The sequence below is a fragment of the Sturnira hondurensis genome, unplaced genomic scaffold, assembly GCF_014824575.4.
Source record: "Sturnira hondurensis isolate 20B ecotype Veracruz unplaced genomic scaffold, ASM1482457v3 Scaffold0020237, whole genome shotgun sequence".
NCBI classification, from domain to species: Eukaryota; Metazoa; Chordata; class Mammalia; order Chiroptera; family Phyllostomidae; genus Sturnira; species Sturnira hondurensis.
The window spans coordinates 11,150,016-11,168,779 of NW_028092868.1; the positions used below are offsets into that span (position 1 = coordinate 11,150,016).

Genomic DNA, 18,764 nt, shown 5'->3' on the forward strand with positions numbered 1-18,764 from the left:
ATCCCACAGAAGCCACTGCTGTTCACCGAGTGGGGTGTGTGCCCTGCTTTCTCTGGCCCCACAGGATCTTCTCCTTCCCCTTGTCCAGGCAAGCCCCAGGGTGAGAGTGCCACCTGGAATGCTGGCAGCTGTGGATTTCCCAGCCAGCTGATTGCTATCTGCCTCTCATTCACATGGTGCTTTGGTGACTCTAAGCTGACTCAGATAAAAGCAGGAACATTTATGCCAACACCCAGCATAGTGGGGGTCCGGTCTGCCTGCTGCTGAGGGGCAGAGGAGAGAGGTGGGGGACACTGGAAAAGGCTGGTGTTGTCTGTATCAGACCCTGTCTGGGGCCCATGAATCATGGAGGCCAGGAGCAGAGGACAACCATGTCCAGCAGAGGCTGAGCTTATGAATTTTTCTACCTACAATGACCAATGAGGTAGGGACGTATGGAGGGAGAGAGACTATTCCCTTTGACCTGCCGTGTGTGTGCAGGATGCTGGGAAAGATATGTCCTCACCAGTGTATGGAATGTGCCCAGATTGATTTTTGCCCCTTTGGGGAAAAAGAAAAACAGAGCTGAAGAGAGGGTAGAATCTTCCCCTGTGTCTTAAATTTAATTGGGCAAGAATCCTTAGTCCCAGCCAGAGGAAGTTGGACTCACGGAATAAAAGTGGAAACCACCCTAAGAATGGTGCTTCTCCAGCCCTGTGTCTGAACACAGAGACCTAACTCTGTTCCTCTGCACCCTATTAGAAAGTTGTAGCAGCTGAGGACAGGGCAATTCACAGATGTTTTTGGTGTCTTTGCACAAACAAGGGGACTCCTGAGGACTTGGGTCTCTTCTCCTTGGAGGTCCCCCTCCCCTGGCCTCCAGGTCCTGACTGACCCTTCTTGGCCTCTGTTCCTGCGAACACATGTCCTGATGGCAGAGAACCACGGTGGGGCTATAGAAGGGGGCAGGCAGTGTTTCACAACACTCAGAATGTTACTTTCACTCCTCTTTTCCCCATTTGGGTGGAGCTCTCCTTGGCTGAGTCAATTCACAGACTTCCTGCTCAGGGTTGGACAGCCACGCTGAAACCAGCCTGGAGACACTGGAGGTCTTGGCAGAGCCCAGAGAATGTCCATGGCCAGTGGGGGCAGAGACCTCAGCAGCAGGTCAGTCTCTATCTTCCTTTCTTTAACTTTCTCTCTGGAGGTGCTACTGCTTTAGTGCTTCTCATTCGTCTAAACCTGGACCGTCCTCCAACTCTACAAGAACACTCATGTGCAGTATAATGAAATACAGGAGCACATGAGTAGGAAATTGGATCTTTAAACTGCAGAGGGACAGCCACTGGTGTGAGTGCAGCTGCCACAGCCCACAGGACCCTTGTCTTATACCTACTGCTCCACTGACTGCTCGTCCAGACTCAGTTGTCCATTCTGACTTTGAGGCAGCTATTTGTCATTTTCTCATGACCTCTGAACCCTCTCATTTTCTTCTGACCCCTCCACCGTCACCTAGGAACTTTAGAAAATATAAAATTCAGGTTAAACCTCTGACTTTAGGTACCTTGGTCTGTTGCCTGACCTGGAGACCGGTCAGCACCAGGCCTATTCCCATCTCTGACTGGGAGTCTGGTTCTTCCTCCAGGGATCTTGATCTAAGATAGTCAAAGGAAGAGGAAGAACCAAAATGCCAAAGACCAGTGCAGGCTGAGTGTCTCATTTGTACCTTCATTTTCTGCTCTGGATGGATTTTACTTCTGACAAGGAAAAGGCTAGAAACTCTATCTTTCTTTACTAATGGGTCAGAAATAACATTACTTAAAATGTTTACTTGTTTAATTTTTTAACACAAAAAGTACATTCTATATCGTTGGTCATAAAATGTCAAATGACATGGATGTATATAGATGGAATAAGTTCCACTCACCACCCACCCCCTGTAGCTTCCCCCTGGGCCTGCTGAGTGTTGTGGGCACAGCCTTTTATGTCTCTTTTATGTTTTTACACACATGACTTGTTTTCCTAAATGCATAATCTCTGTCTTGTTTTTTTTTTAATGAGTGAGATTATATTGTATACACTGTTCTGAATTTTACATTTTCATTGTTAATATTGAAAATATTAGAGGTTTTTTACATTAATAAAGATGGATCGGCCCTGGCTGGCGTAACTCAGTGGATTGAGCGCGGGCCTGCGAACCAGACGATCGAGGTTCGATTCCCAGTCAGGGCACATGCCTGGGTTGCAAACCGGTTCCTTGCAGGCTAACTACCAGCAGGGGATGCACAAAAGGCAACCATACATTGATGTTTCTCTCCCTCTCTCCTTCCCCTCTATAAATAAATAAATAAATAAAATCTTAAAAAAAAAAAAAAGATGGATCTACCTCATTCTTTTTAAAAGTATATTTTATGGATTATATTATTACAATTATCCCATTTTTTCTCCCCTTTATTCCAATCTGCTCTGCAACCCCTCTCCCATCATCATTCCCCCCACTTAGTTCATGTCCATGGATCATGCATATAAGTTCTTTGGCTTCTCCATTTCCTATGCTATTCTTAACCCCACCCTGTCTATTAGGTACCTACCATTTATGCTTTTTATTCCCTGTACCTTTTTTCCAATTCTCCCCATACCCCATGCTGATAACCCTCCATGTGATCTCCATTTCTGTGATTCTGTTCCTATTCTAATTGTTTGCTTAGTTTGTTGTTTATAACGAATCTACCTCATTCTTATTAAAGCTGCAAACTATCCCACAGAGTCAATATTCCATTGTTTTTTTCTTTTTTAAAAATGTATTTTATTGATTATACCATTACAGTTGTTCTATTCCCCCTTCATTTCCCTCCACCCTGCACACCCCCTCCCACACCACTCCCCCACTTTAGTTTATGACCACATGTCTCAAGTTCTTTAGATTCTATATTTCCCCTACTATTCTTGCCCTCCCCCCATCTATTTTCTACCTACCATCAATGCTACTTATTTTCTGTATCTTCTCCCCCTTTCTCCTCCTCTCACTCCCCTGTTGCTAACCCTCCATGTGTTCTTTATTTCTATGGTTCCACTCCTGATCTAGCTGTCCTCTTGGTTTGCTTTTGTTTTAGGTGTGGTTGTTAATAACTGTGAGTTTGCTGTCCTTTCACTGTTCATATTTTTTATCTTCTTTGTCTTAGATAAGTCCCTTTAACATTTCATATAATAAGGGCTTGGTGATGATGAACTCCTTGAATTTGACCTTATCTGAGAAGCACTTTATCTATCCTTCCATTCTAAATGAAGGCTTTGCTGGATAGAGCAATCTTGGCTGTAGGTCTTTGGATTTCATGGCTTGGAATACTTCCTTCCAGCTTCTTCTTGCCTGGAAGGTCTCTTTTGAGAAATCCGCTGACAGTCTGATGGAAACTCCTTTGTAGGTGACTGTCCCCTTATCTCTTGCTGCTTCTAGGATTCTCTCCTTCATTTTAATCTTGGCTAATGTAATTATGATGTGCCTTGGTGTGTTCCTTCTTGGGTCCAACCTCCTTGGGACTCTCTGAGCTTCCTGGATTTCCTGGAAGTCTATTTCCTTTGCCAGACTGGGGAAGTACTCCTTTATTATTTGTTCAAATAAGGTTTCCACTCGTGGCTGGTTTTTTTTTTCCCTTCTGATAATCTTTTAATTTGGATGTTGGAATGTTTAAAGATGTCCTGGAGGTTCCTAAGCCTCTCCTCATTTTTTTTGAATTCTTGTTTCTTCATTCTTTTCTGGTTGGATGTTTCATTCTTCCTTCTGGTCCACTCCATTGACCTCAGTCCCAGTTTCCTTTCCATCACTATTGGTTTCCTGTGCATTTCCCTTTGTTTCAATTAGTTTAGCCTTCATATGTTCCTCTAATTTGTGACTAAAATCAACCAGTTCTATGAGCATCCTGATCACTAGTATTTTGAACTGTGCATCTGAGAGGTTCACTATTTCCTGGTCGCTTAGAGTTATTGGCTCTAGGGCTTTGAGTTCTTTTTGAGCCATATTTTGGACTGTTCATGCCTGTTACGTATGAGGAGCAGAGCCCTAGGTGTTCATCAGGGTGGGGCAATTCAGTTGCTGGGTTGTGATGCTGTATGTGGGAGCGGGGTCAAAGGGGAGGAAGGGCAGTCCCACTCTGCTGCTTCCCGCCACTGGGGCCTGCATGGTCTGTCTCACTGCCTGCGAATGTGTGACTTCGGTCAGCCTGCTGCCTTGCGCCCTCACTGGGTCTGCTGCTGGGGCCTGCATGGTCTGTCTCACTGCTCACTGCTCACTCCTTTGCTGGTTTATCTGTGGGTGAGTGTGTGACCACAGTCAGCCCACCACCCTGCGCCCGCACTGGGTCCGCCCAATGCTACCCCGGTTGCCTGGGCACCTGGGGTGGGGGGGGCGGGATCCTTCCTGCCCAACCCTGCTCTACTGCTGGCTCCGCCTCTCTTACTGGTCTGGTTGAATGGTTCTTTGTTTTCGGACTTCCGTATAGTTCAATTTTCTGTTCTTTGGCTGCATCTTTGTTTACTAAACCTTTGTTGTATTCAAAGTTGGTTGTGGGAGAAGGCACAGTGTTTCCACCTACGCCTCCATCTTGGCGGAAGTCTCAATATTCCATTGTTTTTAAGTTATATTCCATTTAAACCATTTATACTGCTTTCAATTGTTTGCGGTTACCGACAAACTGCATTAATAACCATTATATATTTTTCACGCTTTTGCTTATATGTAAGTATTTGTCTTGTGTCAGAAACTAAAAGTTATAATTGTTGAGGGAAAGGGTCCTAAATTTAATTGTTTATAGAACCTTCAAATTGCCTTCCTAGTGTCTGAATCACTATATTCTCCTACCACAGCCATCTTTCCACACCCAGACTTCACAAAGGAGCTGGATAAAGAGATGCATCCTGTTAATTTGTGTTCTCTGATTGCATGGGGTGGGGGGGGGTGGGGGCGCTTAAACAGGTTTTCATTTCTACTGTCCATTTAAATTGCCTCTTCTATGAATTGCTGGTTTATTTTGGCCAATGTAATCAGTTGAGGTGGTTGTCCTTCCTTTAATGATAAGGGAGAGTTTGCTACATACTCTGGACTTTATATATATATGTTTTCTTGTTTTTTAATTTTTTATGGCAACTTTTGTTAAAGTTTTCAAGTTAGAGTAAAAACTTATAGTGTTGATTTTATAAGATAGGTGCACCCTGTTTATTACAAGTAAATAAAAGCTATGCTGAAAGTTACTGGTGAATTCCACACACACTGTCTTTAACCGGAGTTCTTGTTCAGTGAGGCGGCAGAGTCAATTTCACCTTTGCATCAGGGAAAGTTTCTTCTCTAATATCTACAAAATGTATTTTCTTTAATTTGGGGGTAAAACTCTTCTTCCATGCATGCAACTTTAGCCTTCACAGCTTTATTTGTTCCTAATAAATCAGCTTTTTACTTCCTGCTCATAATAGTTGTCTCAAATTTTCTTCTATGACAACTACTTAATTTGTAGTAGCTCTTGTGGGGTTTTCCTACTACTAATTTTTTGAAATGCTGAGTCTGTGATTTTTTTTGTCTCCCAGCTGTAGCCCTCTGTTTGTGTAAAGTCCAGGTAATCAGTCCCCAGCTGTGGCCAGAGCTGAGGTAAATTTTCTTAAGACAAAGTGACTTCCCAGCTTTCTGCTCCCTCTATGTTCTCTGGACCTCATCATAATTGCCATGACCAGCTCCAAATGGTGAGCTTTCAAGTAATTCTGCTCTGCTTTTCAGAGATGTTTCACATGGTTTCTTTAGCTTAGCCTGAAAAACTTTACTGTGTATCCTGAGGGGGGTTCTGACTGTGTTTTGGGACCCTTCACTCCAGCCCTGCCTGACCCTTACAAGTTCGCCTTCTTTCTGGCTACCAGCAGATCTTGTCATTGGCCAAGCCCAGATTCTCATTCTCTGCTCTGGGACTAGTTGTTTGTGGTGATTTTTTTAAAAAAATTAATGGTGTTTTGAAGCACAAAGGATTAAATATTTTTATTTAATTTATCAGCTTTTTTCTTTTATTGATCAAGCTTTTGGTGTGACAGCTACCTTTCTGTCTATAACCCAAAGTCACACATATTTTCTCCTAGATGTTTTTAAAAAAGAGATCTCATTTTCACTTTTACGCAGTACCAGCTACTGCAATTCATGCTCACACCATCAATTCATGTCTGCTTCTCTGAATCTTCTCCCACGCTGCATTGTCACTTATGAAATTGTGTTTCTAATCTAATGGGCGACAAACGCTTTCCCACTTATGTTTTAGTTTGCATGTATTCATATATTTATTGGACACTTTAATTTTATTTTCTCTAAGTGGGTGTTCAGGTCCATTTTCTTTGGCATTATAGGTCAGATTTTTTCAATGGGCTATTGTCTTTGTATGTTAGATATAGTAATTCTTAGGTCTATGTGCTGAGAATTTTTTTTAATTTATGTTTTTAATTATTGTTCAAGTATAGTTTTCTGTCTTTTACTCCCATCCCAGCCGCCCCCCCAGTGGTCCCCACCTCCCTCCCATTTCTACCCCCCTTAGTTGTTGTCCATGTGTCCTTTATACTTGTTCCTGTAAACCCCTCCCCTTTCCCCCTGAAATTCCCTCCCCTCTCCCCTCTGGTCACTGTCAGCCTGTTCTCTGTTTCAGTGTCTTTGTTTTTGTTTTTGTTTTTTTTTAAGATTTTATTTATTTATTTATCTTTACAGGGGAAGGAGAGAGGGAGAGAAATATCAATGTATGGTTGCCTTTTGTGCGTCCCCTGCTGGGAGTTGGCCTGCAGGGAACTGGACTACAACCCAGGCATGTGCCCTGACTGGGAATCGAACCGCGATCCTCTGGTTCGCAGGCCCGCACTCAATCCACTGAGCTACACCAGCCAGGGCTCAGTGTCTTTGTTTTTATTTTGCTTGCTTGTTTGTTTTGTTGTTTAGGTTCCTGTTAAATGTGAGGTCATATGGTATTTGTCTTTCACCACCTGGCTTATATCACTCAGCATAATGCTTTCCAGTTCCATCCATGCTGTTGCAAAGGGTAGGAGCTCCTTCTTTCTTTCTGCTCCATAGAATTCCATTGTGTGAATGTACCATAGTTTTTTTGACCCATTCATTTACTGATGGGCACCTAGGTTGCTTTCAGCACTTAGCTATTGTAAATTGTGCTGCTATGAACATTGGGGTGCACTGGTTCTTTTGGATTGATGTTTCAGGGTTCTTAGGGTATAATCCTAGAGAAAAGTTTTTCTATATTCATTTACTATCTTACCAAATTTTTAACATTCATACCTATTAAGTCTTCTCTACTAATTTTTTAATACTTTGCTTGGCTCAGATATTTTTCCTGTCATATATATATTTTAATTTTTTTATCCAAATAAATGGGATTACAAATTGCAAGTGCATTGCATTTTTATAATAATTTCAGAAGGATTGATATTTTAAAGTTGCTATGTTTTCTAATTGGAGACACCTTCTACATCCCCATTTACTTAAATATTTTAAAATTTTTGTCAATAACACATCATAGCTTCTCTCATATAGGTTCAAAACTTTTATATGTTTGTACCTATATGCATATATATTTACTCTTGAGTTTGAAGTATTATTTCATTTCTTTTCAGTATATGTTGTAACAATTAAAATATGTTAATTTCTGTATGATTTTAAAATTTTTGCTGCTTGGAAAATTCTTTTTCTAGTTCTTTGTGAATTTATTTAGGTTTCTATAATTCCTCCACATATCATTATATGCCATATAGTGTTGTATCTTATTTTAGTATTTATACCAATGACTTCACTTTTTTATCTTGTTGCATTAGCTAAAACATATATGAAGGGGGGACCCAAAATTATCTGAATTTATCTTCTAGATGGTGGACGCCCCTTGTAGTACAGGCTTCTCCCCCAGGTAAGTGTTCTAGGAACCCAACTGTATCAGAGTACCAGCTAGCATTGCTGTGAGAGGCTGTGTTGGGCTTCAGTAAAAAATTTTTGAGAACTTTTTCAATCCATTTGTTCATTTGTTAGTGGGTGATTTATGAGTATACCTGCCCACACTGTGCTGAGCGTTCAGCAGTTTTGACCAAAACTGACATGATCCCCATGTCTCATCATCCCTACTCACCCCTTGTGTCCCCTGATGAAAAAAGTCCTCAAAGGAAAACATTTTGCCAATGTGGAAGTGGTAAAACAAAAAAAATGGCAGAAGCACTTGAAGACATCAAAATTGATGAGTTCATAAACTGTTTTTGAACAGTGGAAAAAAAGTCTTGATAGGTGTATTGCATCAAGTGAGGATTACTTGGAAAGTGACTGAATTTCAACATCTAAGAATAAATACACAATTTTTAATAAATTCAGTTTTGGGGGGGTTTCTTTCTCATATATGTAAATTGTAGTAATGATTTGTTTGTGTTATTTTATTTGAATGGTCTCATCATTTCAATGTTTATTGCAGTATTTGGTGTTTTTGGAGACTGTATATTGTGTTAGCTTCTTCTACTCCATATGTTTTTCTAGAAATAGTTGCTAGATATTTCCAAATTTCCTTCTTAAGTAAATTTATGAATATAACTAAATACTTTTTTTGCTTTTGTTCTTGCTGCAATAAAATCACACAGAGACTTTCTAATAGTTAACCATCTTTACTCAGTCTCATTTCACTATTTCCCTTTTTCTTCTTTTTCAAAATAGCTTCTAACAGCAAGATCTATTTCCTGTGATGATGATGAGTATGTGTATTTAGTGTTGTGAAATGGAATATTCCATAAGTGTCAAATAGATCTACTTGATAAACAGAAATGCTCAGATCAAATATACTTCTATTAATTCTTTGCCTGGTAGATCTGTAACTTACTAAAATAGGGTGTTAAAAAATCATCACTCTAGTAGTAGACTTATTTATTTCTACTTGTATTTTTTTTATTGTTACCTTATATAATTTAGGTGTGTGTTAGGTAAGTGCATGTTAAGGGTTGTTAAGTTTTCTTGGAAAACAGACCCTTGTTTCATATGAAATGCCCTCTTGCTCCTTCATAATTCCTCTTGTTCTGAATTTTTATATGTGTGGAAATAATATGGCTACTCCATTTACTCTTTTTAAATTTTTTTATGACTGTACAATTACAGTTGTCCCCATTTCCCCCCATTACTCTTCTCTGCTGTACTGTCCTGTACCTCCCACATTCAATCTGGTGTTAGCATGGTATCTCTTTCTCCATTTTTAACATGAGTCTTTATATTTAAAGGTTTATTTTATTGACAAGGTGCAGTTTTTAATTTTTTCCAATCACTTTAATAAGTGCTGTTTTTCTTAACTTTATGTTTATTGTTGACACTATCACAGATGTCCCATTTTCCCCTACTTTGCCCACCTCTGTGTACTGCAGAAAAAATGTATGATGTAGAAGAATAAAAATCATATAATAATATAATATGATAAAACATTATGGAAGATGCTGTTGGGATATAGATATAGGGAGATTAAATCACATGCTTTTGGAGGACTTAGGGAAATATCCATGCAAAGTAATTTGAATGAGTTAGGCAGCAGAGGTGGGGACATTGATATGAATGGAAAGGAAGGAAAAACATGCTAGGTAGGAAACAAGCCAAAAAGTAAAATAGTGATTGCAGAAAAATTTAAGAGCATCTATAAATTTTTATTTTAAAAACTATAAATGTTTATGTACATAAAGGAAATAATGAAAATTTAGGCTCTCCAGCCACTGCAGTGGAGGAGACATCTTAGCTATGCTCCATCACTCCACCATAAGGCTCCTGTTTCCAAGTTCTTTCTGGAAGCTTTACGTCTTTCTCTTTGTTTTTCAAGTTCTTTTAAAATTCATTTGTGTAAAATACCCAATTGTGTCCTTTCAAAAAAACTCTTGTACTCTGTGGTATCTCCTTAAATGATTCTCTCGATCTGTTCCTTATCTCTATTTCCTCTGCCCAGCTGTCTCAACTCCAATTACATGGCTATTAAATTGTGTGGTTAAGCCTTAGCCTCATATTTTCTCTTAAGGTTACTTTTATTTTTCCATTTTAATCTCTACCTAATTTTGTGGAATATTTCTCCAATTTTATTGTACAAACATTTACATATTTTTTTCACTTCTAAAATCATTAAAATATGTAAGACCACTATCTCTTTCTATGGCAGTTATATTTCCTTAGCATTATAGTGTGCAATATAAGTCTGATATCTCTATAAAAATTCTACTTTGGGGAAAATTTTTTTCTATTTCTTACATTATCTATGTTTCTCATAAGATAACTTTTTAAAAAGTATTAGTGTTTCATTATTATATTAGAGAATTTTCTCAATGTTTGTGGACTTATGGTTATATGTTCCACTTATGAAAAGGCTACAAAACTCAACCAATGAGATTCATTCTTAAAAATAAAGAAGGAAAATCATATGAACATCTCAGTGGATGAATTGGATGAAATTCAACAGCTGTTTCTGGTAAAACTTTCATAAACTAGCTATAGCTTAAAACTTTCTCAGACTCATTTTACATATTCATATAAATACATATAAAATGTATTATATACATATTTAATACATTTAATGTATTATATATACATATATACATATAAAATATATGTGTATATATAATACATGTGTATATATTATATATGTGTGTGTGTATATATGTATGTATATATATATACACAGATATATATATGTATGTGGATAAATTGGATAAAATTCAACAGCTGTTTCTGGTAAAACTTTCACAAACTAGCTATAGCCTAAAACTTTCTCAGACTCATTTTACATATTCATATAAATACATATAAAATGTACAGCAAATCTTACACTTAATAGTGATAATAAATTATTTTGAGTTATTTTTTTGTAAGACTGGACAAAAAGACAAGGGAGTCAGATCTCAGCACTTCTCTTCAAGATTGAAGTAAAAGTCCTAACCACAATAATAAGACAAGAAAAATAAATTATTGGGCCCTGGCTGGTGTAGCTCAGTGGCTTGAGCACAGGCCTGCGAACCAAAGGATCGTGGTTCGATTCCCAGTCAGGGGACATGCTTGGGTTACAAGAAAAGGAAATAAAAGGCATCCAAATCAGAAAGGAGGAAACAAAACTGGCATTGCAGATGACATGATAGTGTACATGGAAAATCCTATAGAATCTACCAAAAAACTGCTCGAACTAATAAATGAATTTGGCAAAACAGTGGGATACAAAGTCAATATCCAGAAATCAAAGGCATTTTTGTATACCAACAATGAAGCAGCAGAAGCAGAAATCAGGAAAAAAATCCCATTCAATATAGCAAAAACAAAAATAAAATATCTGGGAATAAACCTAACCATGGAGGTAAAAGACCTGTACAGAGAAAACTATACAACACTGAAGAAAGAAATCAAGGAAGACACAAACAAATGGAAACATATACCCTGTTCATGGACTGGAAGAATTAACATCATCAAAACGTCCATACTGCCCAAAGCAATTTATAGATTCAATGCAATACCTATTACAGTTCTAATGGCATATTTCACAGACATAGAACAAACACTTCAAAAATTTATATGAAACCATAAAAGACCCCGAATAGCAGCCGCAATTTTGAGAAAGAAGAACAAAGTAGGAGGGATCACAATACCTGATAGCAAACTGTATTATAAGGCCACTGTAATCAAAACAGCCTGGTACTGGCATAAAAACAGGCACATAGACCAATGGAATAGAACAGAGAGCCCAGAAATAAACCCAACTCTCTACAGTCAATTAATATTCGACAAAGGGGGCAATAACATAAAATGGAGTAATAATAGCCTCTTCAATAAATGGTGTTGGGAGAACTGGACAGCTACATGCAAAAAAATGAAACTCGAGCACCAACTTACATCATACACCAAAATTAATTCAAGGTGGATAAAAGACTTAAATATAAGCTGTGAAACCATTAAAGCCCTAGAGGAGAACATTGGCAGGAAAATCTCAGATATTCCACGCAGCAAGATTTTTACTGATACGTCCCCTAGAGCAAGGGACATAAAGGAAAGAATAAACAAATGGGATCTCACAAAATTAAAAGCTTCTGCATGGCTAAGGAAAACAGTATCAAGATAAAAAGAGAAGCAACTGTTTGGGAAAACATATTTGCCAATGATACTTCAGACAAAGGTTTAATCTCCAAAATATACAAAGAACTCACTTGACTCCACTCAAAGAAGACAAGTAACCCAATTAAAAAAATGGGCAAAGGACTTGAACAGACATTTCTCCAAGGAGGACACACAGAGGACCCAGAGACACATGAAAAGATGCTCGATTTCGCTAGCTATCAGAGAGATGCAAATTAAAACCACAATGAGATACCACTTTACACCAGTCAGAATGGCTATGATAAACAAAGAAACAAACAACAAGTGCTGGAGAGGTTGTGGGGAAAAGGGGACCCTAGTTCACTGTTGGTGGGATTGTAGTCTGGTACAACCACTATGGAAAACAGTATGGAACTTTCTAAGAAAACTAAAAATGAACGTGCCTTTTGACCCAGCAATTCCACTGTTAGGAGTATATACTAAGAACCCTGAAACACCAATCCAAAAGAACCTATGCACCCCGATGTTCATAGCAGCACAATTCACAATAGCCAAGAGTTAGAAGCAACCTAGATGCCCATCAGTAAATGACTGGATCAAAAAGCTATGGTACATTTACACAATGAAATTCTATGCTGCAGACAGGAAGAAGGAGCTCCTACCTTTTACAACATCATGGATGGAACTGGAGAACATTATGCTGAGTGAAATAAGCCAGGAGGTGAAAGACAAATACCATATGATCTCACCTTTAACAGGAATCTAAACAACAAAACAAACAAACAAGCAAAATATGACCAATGACACTCAAATACGGAACAGGCTGACAGAGTCCAGAGAGGAGAGGGGAGAAAATCACAGGGGAAAAGGGGAGGGACTCACATGAATAAGTATAAAGGACACATGGACAATAATTAAGGTGGGGGGCAGAAATGGGAGGGAGGGGGGAGCACTGGGGGGACAGAGCAGGGAATATAAAACAGAAAACTGTACTTGAATAAGAATTAAATAAAAAAAATAAAAATAAATCATTGGGAAGCAAAATGTCAAAGGTTTTTTTGTGTGTTTTAATGACAAGATTGTTTTTTATAAACTCCAAAGGAAATCAGTAATACTTCAGGAAGATTTGCAGGTGAATTAGAAAAGTTATGGATACATGGTTAATATTTTAAACCAATGAAATTTCTATACAATAATAACAATCAGTTAAAATCAATACTATTTAAAGTAACATAAAAAAGAATAAGTTTGAGGAGCCCTGGCTGATGTGGCTCAGTGGTTACATGCTGGCCTGTGAATGAAAGGGTCACTGGTTTGATTCTCAGTCTAGGGCACATGCGGGGTTGTGGGCCAGGTCCCCATTAGGGGGCATGCAAGAGGCAACCACATATTGATGTTTCTCTAGCTCTTTTTCTCCCTCCCTTCCCTTCTCTAAAAAAATAAATAAATAAAATCTTTTTAAAAAGTTGAATTAAAAAAAAAGAATGAGTTTAGGGAAATATGTGCTTTATATCCACACTGAAAACTATAAATACCGCTAACTAAAATTAAGGAAAGCTTCAAAAATAAAGAGTGGTAATATGTTAAATTGAAACTCGATATTGTTAAGATATTAATTTTCAGTAAACTTACCTGTATATTAAATGTAAGGCCAATAAATACCCAAAAGATGCTCTTTGCAAAAATTGACAAATTGATTCTAAAGTTATATGAAAACCAAAAGAGCTACAAAACTCAAGGCAATCTTTTTTCAATTGAATTCAACAGCTTCATAAGCTATAGTTATCAAACCAATGTAATATTGACATAAGAATAGACAAATAGATCAGTGTTACAGTACAGAAAATCTAGATTTGGGCATGTTGGCTTTGAATATTTTATAAAATTGAGGTAGGCAAAGATTTCTTGGATAGTATACTGAAGTCATTAATCACAAAAGAAATATCCTTTTTTAAAAATATATTTTATTCATTATGCCATTACAGTTTTCCCATTTCCCCCCTTCATTCCCCTCCACCATGCACACCCTTCCCCCCATTCCCCCGCTTTAGCTCATGTCCATGTGTCACAAGTTCTTTAGCTTCTACATTTCCCATATTATTTTTGACCTCCCCCTGTCCATTTTCTACCTACTATCTATGCCATTTATTCTCTGTACCTTCTTTCCCCTTCTCCTACTCCCACTCCCCTCTTGCTAACCCTCCTGTGATCTCCATTTCTCTGGTTCCACTCCCGATCTAGCTGTCTGCTTAGTTTGCTTTTGTTTTAGGTGTGGTTGTTAATAACTGTGAGTTTGCTGTCCTTTCATTGTTTCATATTTTTATCTTTTTTTTCTTAGATAAGTAAGTCCCTTTAACATTTCATATAATAAGGGCTTGGTGATGATGAACTCCTTGAACTTGACCTTATCTGAGAAGCGCTTTATCTGCCCTTCCATTGTAAATGAAAGCTGGATAGAGCAATCTTGGATGTAGGTCTTTGAATTTCTATGGAATACAAAAGAAATGACCTTAAAGATTTTTTATAGATCATTACTATACACTGGTAGACTGTACATTTGATCAGTATGAAATAACCTCCAGCATTCTTTTTTTAAAATTTCTTATTGTTGTTTAATTACAGTTGTCCCCATTTTCCCTCATTACTTTCCTCTGACCTACCTACCCCCTTCCACTTTCAATCTGTCTCCCCATTGTCTTTGTCCATGGGTTCTTTATACATGTTCCTGGACCTGACCCTTCCCCTTCTTTCCCAAATTATCCCCTGCCCTTCTGGTCACTCTCAGTTTGTTCTTTATTTCCATGTCTTAGGTTCTATTTTGCTTGTGTTTTTTTTGTTATGTTAATTAGGTTTCACTTATAGATGAGATCATATGGTATTTGTCTTTCACTATCTGGCTTATTTCACTTACCATAATGCTCTCCAGTTCTATTCATGCATTTTTAATAAGAGGGAAGACAAAAGCTTATCTCCTATCTGAAATCTTGAACCATAAACTTGTTTTTTCACAGAATTTTATACAATAATGTGACAATATTATTTCCTGATGCAGGTTGGGTACTGGGAAGATGCAGTAATTTTCTTCTGGTGTGAAAAAGAAAAATTATGAGTCTTAATGACTTTTAGGAATACAAAATGTCTGGTAAAACATTAGTATCAGAGCATTGAAATGATCAACTAAGAAGCAGAATTACAGACTCAGATTTACAGCTATTTCACACACACAAAAAAACCCAGCAGCCATTTCTGAAGTTCAGATGACTAAACATACTCATAACATATACAGCAATAGCACAAACAGGTTTATATTAACTCAAAGAGAAGTCCCAGAAGAAATGATTGACATTCTTGTGAAATTTTAATTTGTGCCTTATCATATCATTATTAAACCACATCTTATCATTTATGAATTAGTTTTATAATTCAGATGGCATTTCTCTTAACTCTGTAAGTCAGACAGGGAGTACCTGGCTTTTAGCTTTTTGAAATTTATTTTTTAGTTGTTAATTAAGATACATTTTTAAGCTTAAATTCTATTGTTATTCCATTGTTTCTTATTCCTCCATGGATGGCCTGTTTACTCCATCTCAATTTTTTATACATCAAAATATTTTCCAAAAAAACCCTACTATGTTTAAGACAATAAACTTTACAATTGCTCTGGTTATGACAGAGCTATTGGAAATTTTCAATTATCAACATCTTTCTAATCCACCATGCTTCACTTTATTATAGCTTTGTCCATTGCTTCAATTTTATGTGTTCTAATCTCTACTCAGGACCATTTACTTTATATAGGTTGGTTCTTCACAGCCTATCTTCCATATATAAAATGTTGCAGTATATCAATATCTTAATGACCATTTTATTATGATATCCTTTCTCACTAGGATGTCTGCAGAAGCCCAGAACATAGACAACAGCATAGAGAGAGTGGCACTGCGGCTCTTCAAAATGCATAAGGTAGAGATTTCACAGGCAATCAAAGAATCATATCCTTTACTTCAACTTCTGCATGACCATGACTTCATCACCAGTGAAATGTATGATGTAAGTGAAGTTTACTTTTTCACACTGTGGTTAACTAACCATAAACTAAGTTTTGCTTTGATATCCTGGAATCAAACATCAGAGCACAACAAGACACCTGAGGAGTCTCTTGTGAGTGGGGACCTTCTCATGTACTGCTGTAAGTGTTCCTACAGGGTCAGAAGGGAGAAGAGAAGCATGCATCATTATGGACAGCCTTGCTCCAGACTGAAGTAACAGTGCTCCATTGTGCTCCCTACAGTTGGGTGAATAGCTGTGGAGATAGGCTAGGCCCACAGATAAATAATGCCTCATAGGAGTTATATACATAATATAGTATAAAGTAGGAATTAAAAGCAATTTTAATGAATAGGTGAATAAGTTTAATGGTTTCATTTAATGAAATAATAATTGACACAACAGTTCATTTCAATGAACAACTACTTTCAATTTTAAATCCCCAGAGATTAAATGTCCTGTGAGGACAAATTTGAAAGTAAATGCTTGCTATTGTTCCTCCCAAAGTTTTCAGTTTCCTTTCCTATTTTTTAACTTTCTGTTGGTACTTCTGGAGTCTTAGAATTTAGGTTAATTTTGACAAAAGACATAGGTGGAAATACAGAGCTACAAGTTTTCTCTTTTTCTATGAATAGGCATACTTTTTGGAAAACATCACAGGAAGGGAAAATCACCACTTGGCTTCCCTGAGCCCTTTCAGCCTCAGCCACTCCTGTGAAAGGGACAGGGTTGTCCAGTCCATAGAACATCAGCCCATCACCTGCTAAGTCAATTCCTAAAATTGTGGCCAGGCTCTGCAAGGGCTACATATCATTTAACTGTGAACCCATTTTTGTTCTTTAAATTCCTCCTTCTTCTGTCTAATGTAAATTAGGATGAGGAGATCAGATTCTGAAATGGGTATTTTCAAAGAGGAAGGATTTAGTTGTTCCACTTCATTGCCATTCAAGTATATGCAAATTCTAAAACTGTGCATGAGAAGATAACAATGCAGAAAAGTTGTAACACATTACAACAAATTCACTTTCTAGGGCTCATTTGTAACTTGGAAGTCTGTATTAATACTTTTCCCATTCACTATTTTTTAAGGTTTGTAAAGAATCTTTTAAAAAAGGTCATAATGTAGAAGAAGTTGTATACGACATTCTCTTTGAAGTGGAGAAGAAATTTGAACCATCCCTTCTGAAAATATTGTTCAACAAATTCACCATGAAGAAAAACCCTGGTTTAAGTTATATATACGAAATCTTCAAAAATGGTAATTAGGCTTATTAGCTACTTTTTAATGTCCGGGGTCAATTTCTCCCCACAGGTATATATTGAGCCTCTACTATGTGCCACACACAGTGCTGGGCAGTGGGGAAATAACAGTCAGGAAAACAAATGTAGTATGAGCTTCTCAAAGCTTCTAATACAATGGATACAGTATAATGCCCATCTTGGTTCTGATTAATGAGGCATTTAGACTCACAGCACAACCAGAGCCACAATGTCATCAGATTTACTGAGAAGGACAAATGACAAGAAACACAACATCCCAATAGACAGCGTCTGTTGCTGCTCTCATGAGACCCTATGCAGCGGTCCACACGGCAGTCTACCAGGTTGACTACTACCGACCTTGAGTGACAGCTTAGCTGTGGATGCAGGACCCACCCTGATTTAGCCACACCATGTCCATGTGAGTGAATGTCTTGTGTAACAACTCTGTAGTCATAACTTTCCACGACCCCACGAGGAAAGAGCCAACTTGCAAGGGACACCGCATTGGAGAAAGACCAAAAATGGCTTAGAGTTTGCATTTAGTCCCTGCTAGTACACACCCAATTGACCCAACTAGTGTCACTGCTCATTTTTAACTCTAAGCTCAGTGTTGGCCTGTAACACAGAAGAGAGGCCACCTTCACCAGGTTGCCAGAGTAATGAGGAAGAAAATTAACTTCAATTTGCCCTTAAAGAAGAAGAAATGGTTTTTTTAAACGCATTCCCTGCAACACATGTGATCAACAATCAAACAATCACAAAAGCAATTACTCTTCCAGAGGTGGGGTTATTTTGACATTATACAAAAACTACAGGTTTGATTCTCTCCTTCTTTCCTGAGCAGGCATGATTTTGTATTTCTTTATTGGTCCTCAGTAAACAAAAGGTTCTCCAAAATTTTTTGATTGACTGGCCTAGAACATCTTTTATCCTAAAGGAGTTTTTGTCTCACAAAGATCCCCAAGTAACGATGGAGAACCACAAGAAGAGGACTGTGTGCACTGAGGAGTGCAGCTGGTGCAGGAACAGGCAGAATGGGAAAGGTCCCCTGTGTCTGCAGAACAAGCATAGATCAGATCATGTCAGAGTGAGAAGCAGACTGTGGGAGCTGAGTCAAGAGGGACAAGTTTGAAAAGAGATTTTGGAAGGTCTGTCTTTCAAATCTAAGGAATTTCATTTTATTTGCTACACGGTAAAAAGAAGTACAAATTTATAAGGTTTATAAGCACAGGTTTACTGTCCCAGGAGATGTCCCTGCCATCAGCTCTAGGCATATGGGCTCACTGCCCCCTCGGGCTGTACTCTGGCCTCTCTGCAGAAACCTACCCCAGGAATTTTTGGGTTATTTCCTTCCTCCAGTGTTTGCTGGGTGACTTCCATGCAG

At 38.1% G+C, this 18,764-nt stretch overlaps 1 protein-coding gene across 1 annotated transcript in view; it reads left to right on the forward strand.

Moving 5' to 3' along the window:
- Window positions 1-1,028: 1,028 nt before the first annotated feature.
- The window catches only part of LOC118975414 (nuclear body protein SP140-like protein), a 56,232-nt gene continuing 38,496 nt past the window's right edge, over window positions 1,029-18,764 (forward strand). Inside the window, exons 1-3 of the mRNA XM_037029339.1 lie at window positions 1,029-1,146; window positions 15,961-16,120; window positions 17,207-17,375. Coding sequence (XP_036885234.1) covers window positions 1,109-1,146; window positions 15,961-16,120; window positions 17,207-17,375 — 367 coding nt within the window. The 5' untranslated portion in view covers window positions 1,029-1,108. The remainder of the gene's footprint in view (window positions 1,147-15,960; window positions 16,121-17,206; window positions 17,376-18,764) is intronic.